Raw genomic sequence first — 19138 nt, 5'->3', positions numbered from 1 at the left:
ATGTTTAAGAAAGAACTGCAAATGCTGGAAAAATTGAAGGTAGACGAAAATGCTGGAGAAACTCAGCAGGTGAGGCAGCATCTATGGAGCGAAGGAATAGGCGACGTTTCGGTTCGAGACCCTTCTACTCTTTCTCAGCAGGTGAGGCAGCATCTATGGAGCGAAGGAATAGGCGACGTTTTGGGTCGAGACCCTTCTTCACTTTGAGAAGAATTCCGACTTTCGTTCTCGGAAGTTTAAAAAACAAAATCGCAGGACAATTTAATCGCTGGAGTAAAATAAAAAAGCGACTTCTAATGCCGTCAATGCCGATAACAGGACGGATCTCACGTAGGGGACAAAACATAATGTAAGTCGTGTATTTTACATATAAACTTGCTTCTTAGGATGACTTTAATCAACATTTCCTTGGCGAAAATGTGATTTTGGCCCCATACGAGCCGGCAGTGTTTTCCCTGCCGATATGGGGTTTAAATTCACTGCAACCGCAACGTTCCAATCGATCGCGTTCCACAAAAACCCACTCGCAAGATGATTAATTTACGGGAATTAAACATTAAATTCCTTCCATTTGGCCTATACATTCATGACAATGAGATTTAAAAATCATGTTATATTGTGAATTCTTGTGTGAATGTTATTTGGACACTTAGGCTATTTAAAAATGTTAACCTTTTCTTAAAAAATGGATAGATGTTTAGATCTAGTAATTTTAATTTTGTAATTAGCTACAATTAGGTAACTAACTAATTATATGCATTAATTTCAGGTCATCCAAGTAAGATTGTTTCATAATTGTTCAGAATGCTTCAATCTATAATAACTGAAAATTTATTTCAGTTCTCTTAATTTTTAATAAATTTATGGGTTTTTGACTGTCCTCGATCACAGCTTTTGTGTTAAGTCAATGGAAAAGCAATAGGGAACAAGATGCTAATTTCCTAGTATGAAAATGGCCATAACTTTTTTAATACTGAAGATATGAAAGTGAATTAGGTGTCAAATTAAACTTCTTTTTGTGCTTTATCTGATGGGATAAATTGCAGACTTGATTTATAAAATCTCAAAATCTTGTAACATTGCTACATAGATGCTGCCACACCCGCTGAGTTTCTCCAGCTTTGTTTGTCTACCTTCTATGTACCTGTCTAAATGTGTGTTAAACGTAGGTACGATATCCGTTTCTCGAGCATGACTTACCATTTAATTGGGTGTACCTGGTACACGGTTTCTGGAAGGACTTGGTCTCGTGTTTCAGGCAGCAGCAAACAGAAGCTTCCAGCCAACAAAATTAACGTGCCCATCAGCATGAAAGGCAGCTTCCGGTCATACACTCCTGAAGGACAGGCAAAGACAACGTCATCAATAAATGCGAGCAGCCGACCAATCGTTTGTTAACATATGATGAGCGTTTGACGGCACTGGGCCTGGGATCTTATTGAAACATATAAGATTATTAAGGGTTTGAACACGCTAGAGGTAGGAAACATGTTCCTGATGTTGCGGGAGTCCAGAACCAGGGGCCACACACGGTTTAAGGATAATGGGGTAAGCCATTTAGAACGGAGACGAGGAAACACTTTTTCTCACAGAGATTTATGAGTCTGTGGAATTCTCTGCTTCAGAGGCTGGTTTTCTGGATACGTTCAAGAGAGAGATAGATAGGGCTCTTAAAGATAGCGGAGTCAGGCGATATGGGGAGAAGGCAGGAACGGGGTACTGATTGTGGATGATCAGCCATGATCACATTGAATGGCGGTTCTCCTCGCTGGAGTTTAAAAAGATGAGGGGAGATCTCATTGAAACTTACCGAATAGGAAAGGCCTGGATAGAGTGGATGTGGAGAGGATGTTTCCATTAGTGGGCGAGTCTAGAATCTGAGGTCATAGCCTCAGAATTAAAGGACATTCTTGCAGAAAGGTGATGAGGAGGATTTTCTTTTGTCAGAAGGTGATGAATCTGTGGAATTCTTTGCAACAGAAGGCTGTGGAGGCCATGTCAAATTATATTTTTAAGGCAGAGAGAGACAAATTCTTAATTTGTACGGGCGTCAGGGATTATTGCGAGAAAGCAGGTGAATGGGGTTGAGAGGGAGAGAAAGATCAGCCATGATTGAATGGTGGTGTAGACTTGATGAGCTGAATGGCCTAATTCTGCTCGTATCACTTATGAACTAATGAAGCCTTGAGAATTTCAGTGTAGCAAATTAAATTTGAAACAACCTTGACTATTATTTTTATTTCTCAAATTATGTGCAGTCAATGGTCATAACATGTTGGCGATGGTATTGGTTTTATTACTGCCTAGTGTACCGAGATACATTTACACATCACATAATCAATGGCCAGTCACATCCCGGCCACTCCCTCTTCTCCCCTCTCCCATCAGGCAAGAGGTACAGAAGTGTGAAAACGGACACCTCCAGATCCAGGGTCAGTTTCTTCCCAGCTGTTATCAGGCAACTGAATCATCCCACCACAACCAGAGAGCAGTCCTGAGCTACTATCTACCTCATTGATAACCCTCGGACAATTCTTGACCGGACTTTGCTGCCTTTTCCTTGCATTAAGGTATTGCGTTCAGTTCTAGGCACCGTGTTGTCAAGTTGGAAAGGGTACAGAGAAGATTTACGAGGATGTTGCCAGGACTAGAGGGTCTGAGCTGTTGGCAGAGGTTGAGCAGGCTGGGACTCTATTCCTTGGAGTGCAGGAGGATAAGGGGTGATCTTATTGAGGTGTAAGAGAAGAAAAGATCGGGTAGATGCACAGGGTCTCTTGCCCAGAATAGGTGAATCGAGGACCAGAGGACGTAGGTTCAAGGCGAAGGGGAAAAGATTTAATAGGGATCAGAGGGGTAATTTTTTCACACAAAGGGTGGTGGTTGTATGGAACAAGCTGCCAGAGGAGGCAGTTGAGGCAGGGACTATCCCAACATTTAAGAAGTAGTTAGACAGGTACATGGATAGGACAAGTTTGGAGGGACATGGATCAAGTGCTGGCAGGTGGCACCTGTGTAGCTGGGACATGTTGGCCAGTGCAGGCAAGTTGGGCCGAAGGGCCTGTTTCCAGTTGTGTCCCTCTATGACTCTATTAAATGTTATTCCCTTATCATGTGCCTGTACACTGTAAATGGCTCGATTGTAATCGTGTATTGTCTTTCTGCTGACTGGTTAGCACGCAACAAAATATTTACACTGTACCTCGGTACACGTAACAATAAACTGAACTGAACTGAACAAGCTCTCAGTCTTCCCACTGAGCTGTCATCCCTGGGACGTTTGTAGGAGAGTTTAGCATGGACATGGCCACTGATTGATCCATGGACTCCTCACTTACCGATGAAGACAAAGTACGGAGACACAATGCTGCCAATCCTGGAAGCCATGGAACACACTCCAATGCCCATGTTCCTCACCACCGTCGGGTACAACTCCGCAGAGAACACGTAGATGATCGCAAAGGTTATCGTGATACTGGTTTTCCCAATCATCACCAACGCTGTAGCCAGAATATGAAGTGCTGCGGAAACAATGTTACAGTCATAGTCATATCATAGAGTCATACCATAGAAGCATAGAGTCATATCATAGTGTCATAGAGTCATACCATAGAGTCATACCATAATCATAGTCATAGTGTCATACCATAGAGTCATAGTCATATCATAGTCATACCATAGTCATAGTGTCATACCATAGAGTCATATCATAGTCATCATACAATCATTGTCATATCATAGAATCATACCAGTGTCATATCATAGTTATAGTCATACCATAGAATCATAGTCATATCATAGAGTGATAGTCATACAGAGTGGGAACAGGTCCTTCAACACAGTTAAGTTTAGTTTATTGTCATGTGCACCACGGTACAATGAAAATTTTTTGTTGCGTGCTAAGCAGATCCAGCTTACCCACACCGGCCGACATGTCCCATCTACACTAGTTCCACCTGCCTGCATTTGGCCCATATCCCTCTACATTTTCCTATCCATGTACCTGTCTAATAGTTTCTTGACATTGCCGTCCACCTGATTTGAGATGCTCGCTCTATCTTTAATCAGACTTTACTGGACTTTACCTTGCGCCAAACGTTATTCCGGGGCAGCACGGTGGCGCAGCGTTGGAGTTGCAGCCTTACAGCGCCAGAGACCCGGCTTCAATCCCGTAAGGCAGCAGATCTACCGTTGCGCCAATGTACTGCCGTTACACCCTCTGTGAAATTGCCTCAATAGGGCAATAGACAATAGGTGCAGGAGTAGGCCATTCGGCCCTTCGAGCCAGCACCGCCATTCAATGTGATCATGGCTGATCATCCCCAATCAATACCCCGTTCCTGCCTTCTCCCCATATCCCCTGACTCCGCTATCTTTAAGAGCCCTATCTAGCTCTCGCTTGAAAGAATCTAGAGAACCTGCCTCCACCGCCCTCCGAGGCAGAGAATTCCACAGTCGTGTGGGAAGTGTGGTCCCACTGAGTGAGAAGCCTCCAATGCGTGGGAAGTGTATGGGAGTGGGATGATGTAGAGCTAGTGTCAACAGATGATTGATGGTCGGTGTGAACACGATGGGCCGAAGGGACTTCCACGCTGTATCTTTCATAAGTTCATAAGTCATAGGATGTGGAATTTTCTCCAGAGATGCTGCCTGTCCCGCTGAGTTACTCTGGCATTTTAAAATATAGAATAGAATGCCTTTTATTGTCATTCAAACTGACAAGGTTTGAACAAAATTTCATTCCTACAGTCATGACATTACAAAAAAAACCAAGACACACACTTAACCCAGTTTACACAAACATCCATCACAGTGAATCTCCAACACCTCCTCACTGTGATGGAAGGCAAAAGTCTTATCTCTTCCCTTTGTTCTTCTCCCACGGTCCAGCAGTCCAACTGCAGCATCGAGGCGACTGGGTCTCACAATGTTAAAGCCCCGATGGCAGCCGATGGTAAGTCCCGCTGCCGTTTAAGCCGCGCCGGGCGAGCCGCTGCCGTCAGGCGCCGCCACATTTTGTGTCTATTCTAGATTTTTAAGCACTTACTTGGGGGAATAAACTGGATGACAAGGAGTATGAGTCCGCCGAGCAGCAGCATGGAAGAGGTAGCGAGCCGGCGCGGCGAGTTGTGCATCATCCACCAGGCTATGGTGTAGGCTATTATCTCGCTGATGGCGGAGATTAAGCAGTTGAGATACAGGTCTCCATACATGTTGGGAGTGCCGAGGGTTAGCACAAAGTACCCAATGGATGTAATCATCCTGCGACGAAAAGGACAAGAGATGAAACGTCTTTCCCGTGTCTCCCTCCCGCAACTTACAGTCGGTCGCCCGATTTCTCAACTTGCAGTCGTAGAGTCAATAGACAATAGACAATAGACAACAGGTGCAGGAGTAGGCCATTTGGCCCTTCGAGCCAGCACCGCCATTCAATGTGATCATGGCTGATCATCCACAATCAGTACCCCGTTCCTGCCTTCTCCCCTGACTCTGCTATTTTTAAGAGCCCTATCAAGCTCTCTCCTGAAAGCATCCAGAGAAACTGCCTCTAGAGTGTCCAATCCCTTAACAATCTTAACAGTCGCACTACGACCACTTGATCCCGACTACAGACACTGTCTGTATGGAGTTTGTGCGTTCTCCCCGTGACCTGCGTGGGTTTTCTCTGGGAAGCCCCAGTTTCCTCCCACACTCCAAAGACGTACAAGTTTGTAGGCTAATAGACTTCGGTAAAATTGGAAATTGTTCCACAGTGTGAGAAATGGCTGGTTGGCACGGACATGTTGGGTCGAAGGGCCTGTTTTTGTGCTCTATCTCTAAACTAAACTAAAAGCATCCACACCGACCAAGATGCCCCATCTAACCTCGTCTAATTGGCATGCGTCTGGTCCATATTCTTCAGAGCCTTTCCTATTCATATACAGTTTGCCCAAATGTCTTTAGACTTAAGACTTCAGAGAATTTGTGCTATATTGTACTATTGTACTAAGATTATTAAGGGGTTGGACACGCTAGAGGCAGGAAACATCTTCCTGATGTTGGGGGGAGTCCAGAATCAGGGGCCACAGTTTAAAAATAAGGGGTAAGCCATTCAGAACGGAGATGAGGAAACACTTTTTCACACAGAGAGTTGTGATTCTGTGGAATTCCCTGCCTCAGAGGACGGTGGAGGCCGGTTCTCTGGATACTTTCAAGAGAGAGCTAGATAGGGCTCTTATAGATAGCGGAGTCAGGGGATATGGGGAGAAGGCAGGAATGGGGTACTGATTGAGGATGATCAGCCATGATCACATTGAATGGCGGTGCTGGCTGGAAGGGCCGAATGGCCTACTCCTGACCCTATTGTCTATTGTCTAATATCCCACTCATTCACAAAATAAATAGACTTTAGAGGTACAGCACGAAAACAGGCCCAGAGACCCACACCACCCTGGCCACGGTCTCATTTCACTCCTGCCATCGGGAAGCTGGTACAGGGACCGGAAATCTGTGACCTCCAGATTGAAGAACAGCTTCTTCCCTGCAACCATCAGGCTCAGGAACACCACAAACACCAACGAAACACCGAACTACAAATTTTCTTGAATGCGCTTTGGGCTATTTTGCACTAATTGCACTGTTTCCAACTGATTGATTTTCTTTTGTTCATCTAGTTTAGAGAAACAGCACGGAGGCAGGCCCTTCGGCCCACAAAGTCCGTGCCGACCAGCGATCCCTGCGTACTAACACTATCCTACACACCCTAGGGACAATTTATAATTTTACCAAGCCAATTGACCTACAAACCTCTACGTTATTGGAGTGTGGGAGGAAACCGAAGATCTGGGTGAAAACCCACACAGGTCACGGGGAGAACGTACAAACTCCGTACAGACAGCACCCGCTGTCGGGATCGAACCCAGGTCACTGGATGTGGAGAGGCTGTGTCCACTAGTGGGTGAGTCTAGGACCAGAGGTCATAGCCTTAGTATTAAAGGACGTTCCTTTAGTTTAGTTTAGAGATACAGTGAGGAAACAGGCCCTTCGGCCCACCGGGTCTGCGCCGACCAGCGATCGCCCGGGATCATGGATCAACACTATCCTACACACACTCGGGACAATTTTTACATTTATACCAAGCCAATTAACCTACAAACCTGTATGTTATTGGAATGTGGGTGGGAACCGAAGATCTCGGAGAAAACCCACGCAGGTCACGGGGAGAACGTACAAACTCCGTGCAGACAGCACCCGTAGTCAGGATCGAACCCGCGTCTCTGGCTCTGTGTGGCAACAACTCTACCGCTGCTCCACCGTGCCGCCCCTTATTAAGTTATCTATGAGTTGTGTGTTTACAGGCCTGTTATGCTGCTGTTAGTAAGAATTTCATTGTTCCATTGTAAGCACACATATGATAATTAAACACCCCTAACTAGACTATTTTCACACTTGATAGTTTCAAGCAGGGAATTGCATTATTAATGAAAATTCCGACGTTAAAATGCCAGCAATGTTACTTGTCATGCCAGAAGATTACACTCTAACTGCCTTTTACAAAGTCTAATGCCAGAATTGTCAATTATCCATTATCCATTGTAGTGGAGTCGTTACAATTATGAATTATGCATTGCTGTAGTGAATTATAACTTTTTCACAAACATCTCAAAGTGCTCTCCAAAATGAATGTTTTGCTTGGCAAAGGATGATGTCCCAAAATATTTTCGAGGCAGATCAAAATCTACTTACTTACCAAAGTTCGCATTAACAATGCTTTATGGAAACCACGTACAGTCTTTTCGCTGACTGGGTCGCACACAAGAAAAAAGCTTTTCACTGTACCTCGGTACGCGTGACAATAACAAACTAAACTGAACTGGCTCGAAGGGCCGAATGGCCTACTCCTGCACCTATTGTCTATTGAACTGAACTAAACCGCTCCATCCAAGACCACTAGAAATTGTGGCCGCAGACCAGACCATCACAAAAACCAACCTCCCTTCCATTGACTCCATCTCCCTAGTGAGACCACACCTGGAGTATTGTGTGCAGTTTTAGTCCCCTAATTTGAGGAAGGACATTCTTGCTGTTGAGGGAGTGCAGCATAGGTTTACAAGGTTAATTCCCGGGATGGAGGGACTGTCATATGCTGAGAGAATGGAGCGGCTGGGCTTGTACACTCTGGAGTTTAGAAGGATGAGAGGGCATCTTATTGATACATATAAGATTTTTAAGGGTTTCGACACGCTAGAGGTAGGAAACATGTTCCCGATGTTGGGGAAGTCCAGAACCAGGGGCCACAGTTTAAGAATAAGGGGTAAGCCTTTTCGAACGGAGATGAGGAAACACTTTTTCTCACAGAGAGTGGTGAGTCTGTGGAATTCTCTGCCTCAGAGGGTGGTGGAGGCCGGTTCTCTGGATGCTTTCAAGAGAGAGCTAGATAGGGCTCTTAAAGATACCGGAGTCAAGGGATATGGGGAGGAGGCAGGAACGGGGTACTGATTGTAGATGATCAGCCATGATCACATTGAATGGTGGTGCTGGCTCGAGGGGCCAAATGGCCTACTCCTGCACCCATTGTCTATTGTCTATCTGCACTTCTGGACAAGATCGCCAGCATAATCGAAGACCACTCACCCTGGCCACTCCCTCTTCTCCTCTCTCCCATCAGACAAAAGGTACAGAAGTGTGAAAATGCGCACCTCCAGATTCAGGGACGGTTTCAATAGACAATAGACAATAGGTGCAGGAGGAGGCCATTCGGACCTTCGAGCCAGCACCGTCATTCAATGGGTGATCATCCACAATCAGTACCCCGTTCCTGCCTTCCGCCCATATCCCCTGACTCCGCTATCTTTAAGAGCCCTATCTGGTTCTCTCTTGAAAGTATCCAAAGAACCGGCCTCCACCGTCCACTGAGGCAGAGAATTCCACAGACTCGCCACTCTCTGGGTGAAAACGTTTTTCCTCAACTACGTTCTAAATAACTTACCCCTTATTTCTTCCCAGCTGTTATCAAAACAATTCTATCAACAACTAGAGGGCGGACCTGAGCTACTATCTACCTCATTGGTGACACTCGTATTATCTTTTATGTGACTTTACTGATCTTTATCTTGCACTAAGCGTTATTCCCTTTATCCTGTATCTGTGCACAGTGGACGACGCGATTGTAATCATTTTCACTGACTAGTTAGCATGCAACAAAAAGCTATTCACTGTACCTCGGTACACATGACAATAATAGACCAAACTAAACTAAAACTAAACTAAACTAAAAATATACTCAACTAAAACTATTCTAAACGAAACTATACTAAATTCAAATTCAAATCAGAGTTTGATAATAATCCTACAAACTGCAGATGCTGGTTTACACCAAGGAAAGACGCAAAGTGCTGGAGTAACACAGCGGGTCAGGCAGCATCTCTGGGAGAAAAGGATGCCTAACATTTTGCGTCAGTTCGGGTCGAAAGTAGGGTCCCGATCCGAAACATCACCCATCCTTTTTCTTCAGAGATGCTGCCTGACCCGCTGAGTAGCTCCAGCACTCTGTGAAATGTCACCTGTCCATGTTCTCCAGAGATGCTGCCTGACCCGCTGAGTTACTCCAGCACTCTGTGTCTGTCTATGATAATATTCTCTTCAACCTAGGTCTCAGTGTCATAAATGGTCACAGCTCAGACATCAAGGCAAGTATAGGCAGCTACATCCAGGTTCCAAAGCCATGCACAGTCTCAGCGAGACCTTCTTCCCACTCTGCTCACGCCCCATTACCACCAACACCAACATCCCATCTCTCCTGATAGTGCGCTGTATATTTACTTGTACCTCTCATGTAGAACCAGACCCCTCGGCAAAACAGCCTCCGTTAGTTTCACAAGAATTTTCTATTGAGTATTTAGACCTTTAGACCTTAGAGATACAGCGCAGAAACGGGTCTTCCAGCATGCAGAACCAACCAGCAATCACCGCAAACGCCAACAATATCGTAGTGTAGTTGAGTTCAGTTTATTATCGCGCGTACAGTGAAAAGCTTTTGTTGCGTGCTAACCAGTCAGCGTAAAGACTGTACATAATGTGTTCGAGGCATTCGGTACAACTTAACAATGTTACCCAAGCCAATTAACCTACAAACATGCACGTCTTTGGAGTGTGGGAGGAAACCAGGAGCACCCGGGGAAAACCCACGCAGGGCAGGGGATGAACGTACAAACTCCGCGCAGACAGCACTTGTGGTCAGAATCGGACCGGGGTCTCAGGTGCTGTGAGGCAGCGACTCCCGCTGCGCACCGTGCCGCCCCTAACTGCGAGACCACGCAGTCGAGAACTAAACTTATGAATAGGGTGATTTCACGAAAGGTCACTGGAGCGTAGATCCGCACCCACGTGACCGAAAATATTAACTGGAGTACATGCGTCACTTCCGGTACATGTTAGTGAATGGGAAAACACGCACTTTCACACCCGTTAAAAACATCGAAAACGGCCAGTTTTTGAGCTGCAATTTACTGTGCCAGTCGGGGTGACCGTGAGGAACAGCTACCTAAATTTACAGTCCAAAGAAAAGATAGAAACTAAGGTAAATTCAAGAGGGAGCTGAAGGTGTCAAAACAGCGGAAGTGCTAGCGGACATTTGCCGTGGAGATTTAAAGATCGAAAATATCGGGAATTATCGCGTTTGCTCGCTGCATTTCATCAAAAGTGGCATTATTGACTTTTTATCTTTATTCATTTGTTATATGAAAAGTATTAAAAGTTAAAAATCCGTCAGTAAAATTGCAAAATTGCCCATGGTTCTCAGGTGGGTTTTAACATGCAAAATGAAAACGCTTCTGAAGCTCCATTTACCATTTAAATAATCGTAAACTATCAATGCGTATCATGATCCGTATCCCTTCATTCCCTGTATATCCACGTGCCTATCCAAACGTCTCTTAAACCCCACTATCGTATCTGCCTCTGCCTCCACCACCAACCTTGGCAGCGCGTTCCAGGCACCCACTGTGTAAAAAAAACTTGCCCCGCACATCTCCTTGAAACTTTGACCCCTCTCACCTAACAGATTACCGACCCTAAACAAACATGTATTTCTCACTGTTTTCCAACTCGTTCTGTTCATCAGAAACAGTTCCTTCAACTCTAATATCAGATGACTGAACAGTCCTTGAAAGCGCGCACCACCACACTCAGGAACAGCTTCCTCCCCTCTGTTATCAGGCTTCTGAACGGCCCTTCCATCAGCCTAATGGTTCAATCATTCAATGTTCCTTTATTGTCCTCTGTTGTCGCGTGTACCGAGGTACAGTGAACTTTGATTTGCCAACAGTCATATAAAAAAAGCAAGCAAGATACACAACCACATAAAGATTAAACATAGACATAGACTTAAACAGCCACCACAGCAGCGTGTGAGAATCCCCAGGGCACACAGCATAAGCGGAGTCCCACAGCCATCAGTTCAATGTCCAGGCCACACACACACACGCGCTCCTTCACCGTGATGTGACCAGAGTTGTACCGACCGCTTTCATTCTCTCTGCAGTCCCTGTCCGCCCGAACAGTCAGAAAGCCGTCCGCACTCTCACTACACTCCGGGTCGTCCACATGGTGCCATGTCCGCGCAAACACCAAGACCACTGCACTCACGGCACTCACTCTGAGTCCCCACCAGTGCAGGCCGCACGCTCATGTTGTTTTTCGGTGACCTCACATTCCCCGCTGTGATGGAAGGCAAATCACTTTTACCTTCTTCCTCCTTTTCTCCCGCAGTCGGGACGTTCGAACCATCCACAGTCGGGGCGGTCGAGGCTCCCGTGATCGGGGCGATTGGAGATCCCGAGGTCGATCCTTAACAAAGGGACCACCAGCTCCACGACGTTAAGGCCGCAGTACGGATGGGGATACAACACGGAAAAGGTCGCATCTGCGACGGAGAAAGAGATAAAGAAGGGTTCCCCCCACCCACATACAATACAAACACTAAAGATACACTAAAACACAGACTAAAAACAACATACGAAGAAAGGGACGAGACAGGCTGTTGGCGAGGCTGCCAGGTACGGCGCCACCTGGTGGGCACTGTCCACTTCACCTCTACCCCATTGCGGACATTGGACGTTGTCTCTGGAACTGATGCGCTACAATGCTGAGAACTATATTCTGCACTCTGTATCTTCCCCTTTGCTCCACCGATTGTACTTGAGTTTGACTTCATCGTATCTTTGTATGTGTATCTCATCTGCTTTGATTGATTTGAAAAACTGAGCTTTTCACTGTACCTCGGTACACCTGGCTATAATAAGCCTAACCTCTGATATGCACATAAATGCTGGAGAAACTCAACAGGTGAGGCAGCATCTATGGAGCGAAGGAAATAGGCAACGTTTTGGACCGAAGCCCTTCTTCAGAAGAAGAAGAATAGAATAGAATGCAATTTATTGTCATTCAAACCTAGGTTTGAACGAAAATATAATCGAAGGGGTTCAGAAGAAGAAAGGTTTCCGTCTGAAGAAGGATTTCGGCCCAAAACGTTGCCTATTCCCTTCACTCCATAGATGCTGCCTCACCCGCTGAGTTTCTCCAGCATTTTTGTCTACCTTCGATTTTCCAGCATCTGCAGTTCCTTCTTAAACATAACCTCTGATATACTTGAGTTTGGCTTGATTATATTTATGTCTGGTATTAACTGTTCAATTGGATGGCATGCAAAAGAAAGATTTTCACTGTATCTCAGTCCGTGTGACAATAATAAGCTTAAACTTAAACTGAGACTTTCAGAACATTTCGTTCCCAAAACATGGTGAAAGGAATAGTCCTTGACCATTATTTTGTCCACTGGTTGTTGAAAGATATTTCGCTGTACTGCGCTGCATGTCTCAATCTGTATCTCGTCACATATTCTCCACTGTGTTTGGCATGTCTGTGTATTTCTAAAGTACTCATGATTTCCATCGCAAACCACTTTGCTGCAAACCTGCGCAGTTTGCAACGGTGTTCTGTTGCGGGCGTGGCCGCATTAGTTTGAAGAGCGCGTTCTGTTGCTGCATTCAATGCATTGCTTCAGCGGGCTACACTTCGGGTTGGGGCTCTTCCTCAGACTGATCGTAGTAGGGGAGAGAAAGCTGGAGGAGAGGTGGATACAGGTGAGGGGAGGGGGAGGTGTCGACTGGCAGGTGGGTGGATAAAAGCCAGAGATGAAAAGTAGACAAAAGAGTGTATCCACTTTGGTGGCAAAAACAGGAAAGTAGACTATTATCTAAATGGTGGCCAATTAGGAAAAGGGGAGACCTGGGTGTCATGGTACACCAGTCATTGAAAGTAGGCATGCAGGTGCAGCAGGCAGTGAAGAAAGCGAATGGTATGTTAGCATTCATAGCAAAAGGATTTGAGTATAGGTGCAGGGAGGTTCTACTGCAGTTGTACAGGGTATTGGTGAGGCCACACCTGGAGTATTGTGTACAGTTTTGGTCTCCAATTCTGAGGAAAGAAATTCTTGCCATAGAGGGAGTACAGAGAAGGTTCACCAGACTGATTCCTGGGATGTCAGGACTTTCATATGAAGAAAGACTGGATAGACTCGGCTTGTACTCGCTAGAATTTAGAAGATTGAGCGGGGATCTTATAGAAACTTACAAAATTCTTAAGGGGTTGGACAGGCTAGATGCAGGAAGATTGTTCCCGATGTTGGGGAAGTCCAGGACAAGGGGTCATATTTTAAGGATGAAGGGGTAATCCTTTAGGACCGAGAAGAGAAAAAAAAAATTCACACAGAGAGTGGTGAATCTCTGGAACTCTCTGCCACAGAAGGTAGTTGAGGCCAGTTCATTGACTATATTTAAGAGGGAGTTAGATGTGGCCCTTGTGGCCAAAGGGATCAGGGGTATGGAGAGAAGGCAGGTACAGGATACTGATTTGGATGATCAGCCTTGATCATATTGAATGGCGGTGCAGGCCCGAGCGGGAGAAATGTGTAGCGACGACGGTGGGGCACTAGAAAAAATGGTGATAGGAAAAGGAGGTTGTTACCTTAAGTTATACTGTTTAATTTCAATGGGTTACCACGCTACCCAAGTGCAATATGAGGTACATAGTTTAGTTTAGTTTAGAGATACAGTGCGGAAACAAGGCAATCGGCCCACTGAGTCTGTGCCAACCCGCGATCCCCGCACATTAACACTATCCTACACACATTAGGTACAGTTTTACAATTTTTTACAGAACCTAATTAACCTACAAACCTGCACGTCTTTGGAGTGTGGGAGGAAACCAGGGATCCCGGGGAGAACCCACGCAGGTCACGGGGAGAACGTACAAACTCCGTACAGACAGCACCCGTAGTCAGGATCGAACCTGGATCTCATGGCGCTGAGAGGCAGCAACTCTACCGCTGCCCCACCATGCCGTCCAATGTGTTTCTCCAGTTCCCACCCGCACCACCCCCTCCCCGGGCACTTTCCCTTGCAACCGCAGGAGATGCTACACTTGTCGCTTTACCTCCCCCCTCGACTCCATTTAAGGACCCAAGCAGTCGTTCCAGGTGCGACAGAGGTTCACATGCAACTCATCCATCCTCATCTTTTGCATCCGCTGCTCTAGATGTCAGCTGATCTATATCGGTGAGATCAAGCGTAGGCTTGGCGATCGTTTTGCCCAACACCTCCTCTCGGACCGCATTAACCAACCTGATCTCCCTGTGGCTCAGCACTTCAACTCCCCCTCCCATTCCGAATCCGACCTTTCTGTCCTGGGCCTCCTCCATGGCCAGAGTGAGCACCACCGGAAATTGGAGGAGCAGCACCTCATATTCCACTTGAGCAGTCTGCACCCCAGTGGCTTGAACATTGACTTCTCCAATTTTCGGTAGCCCTTGCTGTCTCCTCCCCTTCTCAGCTCTCCCTCAGCCCTCTGGCTCCTCCTCTTCCTTTCATCTTCCCGCCCCCACCCCCCCCCCCCGCCCCTCTACCCCCACATCAGTCTGAAGAAGGGTTTTGGCCCGAAGCGTTGCCTATTTCCTTCGGTCCATAGATGCTGCCGCAACCGTTAGGTTTCTCCAGCACTTTTGTCCACCTTCGTGTTTCTCCAGTTTGCGTGTAGCCTTACTCTGGCAATGGAGGAGGCCCAGGACAGAAAGGTCAGTGCGGGTAGACACAAAATGCTGCAGTAAAAGGCCTGTTCCACTTAGGCAATTTTTTCGGCGACTGCCGGCGACTGTCACAGTCATAGCAGGTTGCCGAGAAACCAGTGCCTGCCCCCCACCCCCCCAACGACAAGCTATGACAACCTACCACCTAGTCGACGTCAAGGCACGGCAAGCTACCAACAACCGGCGACCCATTGGGACGTCCACCTACGACAACCTACATCCACACAGGCGACAACCTACGACAACCGAAGTCAACCTACGTCCACCTGCGACAAGCTACGACAAACAACGACCCTGTCAGCGACAGCTGAAGACAACGTATTACAATTTAGTCATCGGTTGGCGTTGGTCGTCGCCAATGGAATTCACCGGTCAGCAACCGGCGACAACCAACAACACCTGGCGACAACCTGCATCATCCTGGCGCCAACCTACGACAGGAGAAGACAAGCTACGTCAAGCCCACCGTCGATGAAAAGTTTTGAACGTTTCAAAATCCAGCGGCGACCAGAAAAACATGACGACTGTTTAGGCGACTTGAGGAGACGACTCCCTACCATACAGGCGTCACCCCGCGACCATGTGGCGACATCATAGTCGCCTGTAGTCGCCGACAATAATTGCCTAAGTGGGACAGCGGCTTAACTCAGAGGGACAGGCAGCATCTGTGGAGAGAAGGAATGGGTGACGCTTTGGGTCGAGACCCTTCTTCAGGTAGTGCCAAGAGTGGGAAGGGAAGTTAAAATGGTTGGCAACTGGGAGATTCGGCAGGCCTAGGTGCAAGTATTGGCGAAATGGTCGCCGAGTCTACGCTTGGTCTCGCCGATGTAAAGGAGGCCCCAAATGCCGAAGAAGAGGGTAGAGAAGGTGCACGTGGACCTCTGTATCACCTGAACACCAGTCACATTGGTCATGAACACAGTCTAAAACACCCAGAGTCCAAAGACCATGGCTTCATTCAAGCTACACTTGTCGCGTTGCCTCCCCCCTCGACTCCATCCAAGGACCCAAGCAGTCTTTCCAGGTGAGGCAGAGGTTCACCTGCACCTCCTCCAACCTCATCTATTGCATCCGCTGCTCTAGGTGTCAACTGCTCTACATCGGTGAGACCAAGCGCAGGCTTGGCGATCGCTTCGCCCAACACCTCCGCTCGGTTCGCAATAACCAACCTGATCTCCCGGTGGCTCAGCACTTCAACTCCCCCTCCCATTCCGATTTCTGACCTTTCTGTCCTGGGCCTCCTCCATGGCCAGAGTGAGTCCCACCGCAAATTGGAGGAGCAGCACCTCATATTTCGCTTGGGTAGTTTACACCCCAGCGGTATGAACATTAACTTCTCCAATTTCAGGTAGTCCTTGCTTTCTCCCTCCTTCCCCTCCCCTTCCCAGCTCTCCCACAGCCCACTGTCTCTGCCTCTTCCTTTCTTCTTCCCGCCCCCCTCCCCACCCCACCCCACATCACTCTGAAGAAGGATCTCGACCCGAAAGGTCACCTATTCCTTCGCTTCATAGATGCTGCCTCACCCGCTGAGTTTCTCCAGCATTTTTGTCTACCTTCGATTTTTCCAGGATCTGCAGTTCCTTCATAAACATGGCTTCATTCATAATCTCCTCAAAGTTACTCAACATATATTTCGCTGATCGCCACTACCATAACAAGTGATACAGTTTTGACCATTATGCATTTTGCTGAGAGCTCTATGCGACTAGAGGCCCTACTCACCACACAAAGAAACATAGAATAGTGACATTCCGTATATTTGAAGTTTTAACCAAATCCAAGAAACTATATGGATGCTTTTGGTTATCTGAGGAATTCAGAAGCTAAAAGAAAGCATAAACAAAACAAATGAAAATTCAACAGCAGGCACACATTTCTGTTATGACGGTGCTTCATAACTGGATAATTGTATTTCTTTAGACTTTAGAGATACAGCAGGGAAACAGGCCCTTCGGCCCACCGTGTCCTTGCCGACCAGCAAACACCCCATACACTAACACTGTCCTACACACAATTTTTACAGAAGCCAATTAACCTACAAACCAGTATGTCTGTGGAGTGTGGGAGGAAACCGGAGCTCCCGGAGAAAACCCACACAGGTCACGGGGAGAACGTACAAACTCAGTACAGACAGCATCCGTAGTCAGGATCGAACCCAGGTCTCTCTGGCGCTGTGAGGCAGCAACTCTACCGCTGCACCACAGAGCCGCACCATGTTCCTTTGTCCATGTGTTCCACTATTATCAATGACATTGAATGGTTTGTTTGGACTAAAAATAGGGACATAAGAACATTTTAAAAGAACATTTAAAGTTAACAACCTCAAAGTTAAGAACCTGCTTCAGAGGGCGGTGGAGGCAGGTTCTCCGGATGCTTTCAAGAGAGAGCTACCTTGAAACATATAAGTTTGTTAAGGGCTTGGACACACTAGAGGCAGGAAACATGTTCCCGATGTTGGGGGAGTCCAGAACCAGGGGCCATAGTTTAAGATTAAGGAGTAAGCCATTTAGAACGGAGACGAGGAAACACTTTTTCTCACAGAGAGTGGTGCGTCTGTGGAATTCTCTGCCTCAGAGGGCGGTGGAGGCAGACTCTCTGGGTGCTCTCAAGAGAGAGCTAGATAGGGCTCTTAAAAATAGCGGAGTCAGGGGATATGGGGAGAAGGCAGGAACGGGATACTGATTGGGGATGATCAGCCATGATCACATTGAATGGCGGTGCTGGCTCGAAGGGCCGAATGGCCTACTCCTGCACCTATTGTCTATTGTCTATAAAAGCCCTAAAGTAATTTCATAATGCTTAGTCACAGTGCCACAGTAGTTAATTGCAAATTAGAAGGCAATGTTAGTGTATGGACTTAGGCACGGATAGGGGAGACAGTCAGAACCTTTTTCCCAGCATGGAAATGCCAAGAATTAAAGTGCCTGTCCCACTTTCACGAGGTAATTCACGAATTCTACTGAGTTTTCCCCTTGATTCAAACTCGCAGAATGTTCGTAACGAGTCCTTAGAAGTTCGTAGATATATCGTAGCGGCCCGTTATGCCAGCCGTAGGTACTCGTGGCATCAGGGAAGTCGGGACGTTTTTTCCAGCTCGATAAAAACTGTCCACGAGTAAAAATAATGGTCTGGATGAAAGAAATTGCAACTTTTTACTCGTAAGGAGGGCATCAAAATACTCGTGGGAATTCGTAGACATATTCGTAAGAGTTTGTGAACATAGTCGTGGAAGGTCGTAGGAGTTTGTAGATTACCACGATCTTGATTTTTTTTTAGGTCTTTTAAACTCGGCTGAGGTTTTGAATTAAGTCGTGAAAGTGGGACTGGCCCTTGAAGGTCATAGCTTAAAGCTGAGCGGAGCCAAATTTAAAAGAGATGTACGGGGCATTTTGCAGAGAGAGGTGGGTGCCTGGAACGCGCTGCCAGGGGTGGTGGTGGAGGCAGATACGATAGTAGCGTTTAAGAGGCTTTTGGACAGGTACATGGATATTCAGGGAACTGAGACGTATGGATCACGTGCTGGCATAGGAGATTACATTAATGTGGTGTTACGTTCGACACGGACATTGTGGGCTTGAGAGACAGTTTCTGTGCTGTGCTGTTCTATGTGGAAACAAGAAATTGCAGATGCTGGTTTGCACAAAAGGACACAAAGTGCTGGAGTAACTCAATCAGACAGCATCTCTGGAGAACATGGATAGGTGACGTTTCACAGAGTGCTGGAGTAACTCAGCGGGTCAGGCAGCATCTCTGGAGAACATGGATAGGTGACGTTTCACAGAGTGCTGGAGTAACTCAGCGGGTCAGGCAGCATCTCTGGAGAACATGGACAGGTGACGTTTCACAGAGTGCTGGAGTAACTCAGCGGGTCAGGCAGCATCTCTGGAGAACATGGATAGGTGACGTTTCACAGAGTGCTGGACCCGCTTAGTTACTCCAGTACTCTGTGCCCGGTACTGTTCTGTGTTCTATGTTCACATTTAAAGAAAGGTAGTGTCTTGTAAAAATGTTACTTTTTAC

The 19138-nt window shown here is 46.7% G+C and overlaps 1 protein-coding gene across 1 annotated transcript in view; it reads right to left on the bottom strand.

Annotated features, from left to right (window-relative positions):
- Positions 1-19138, bottom strand: part of LOC116971386 (solute carrier family 22 member 5-like) — a 61601-nt gene that overhangs the window by 4796 nt on the left and 37667 nt on the right. The window contains exons 6-9 of the mRNA XM_033018523.1: positions 16841-16941; positions 5045-5259; positions 3336-3518; positions 1201-1336 (exon numbers count right to left, since the gene is read on the bottom strand). Coding sequence (XP_032874414.1) covers positions 1201-1336; positions 3336-3518; positions 5045-5259; positions 16841-16941 — 635 coding nt within the window. The remainder of the gene's footprint in view (positions 1-1200; positions 1337-3335; positions 3519-5044; positions 5260-16840; positions 16942-19138) is intronic.

This window comes from Amblyraja radiata, chromosome 3 (genome assembly GCF_010909765.2).
Source record: "Amblyraja radiata isolate CabotCenter1 chromosome 3, sAmbRad1.1.pri, whole genome shotgun sequence".
NCBI lineage: Eukaryota > Metazoa > Chordata > Chondrichthyes > Rajiformes > Rajidae > Amblyraja > Amblyraja radiata.
Note: the sequence above shows the minus strand (reverse complement) of the source record. Positions and strands in the feature narration are given on the sequence as shown.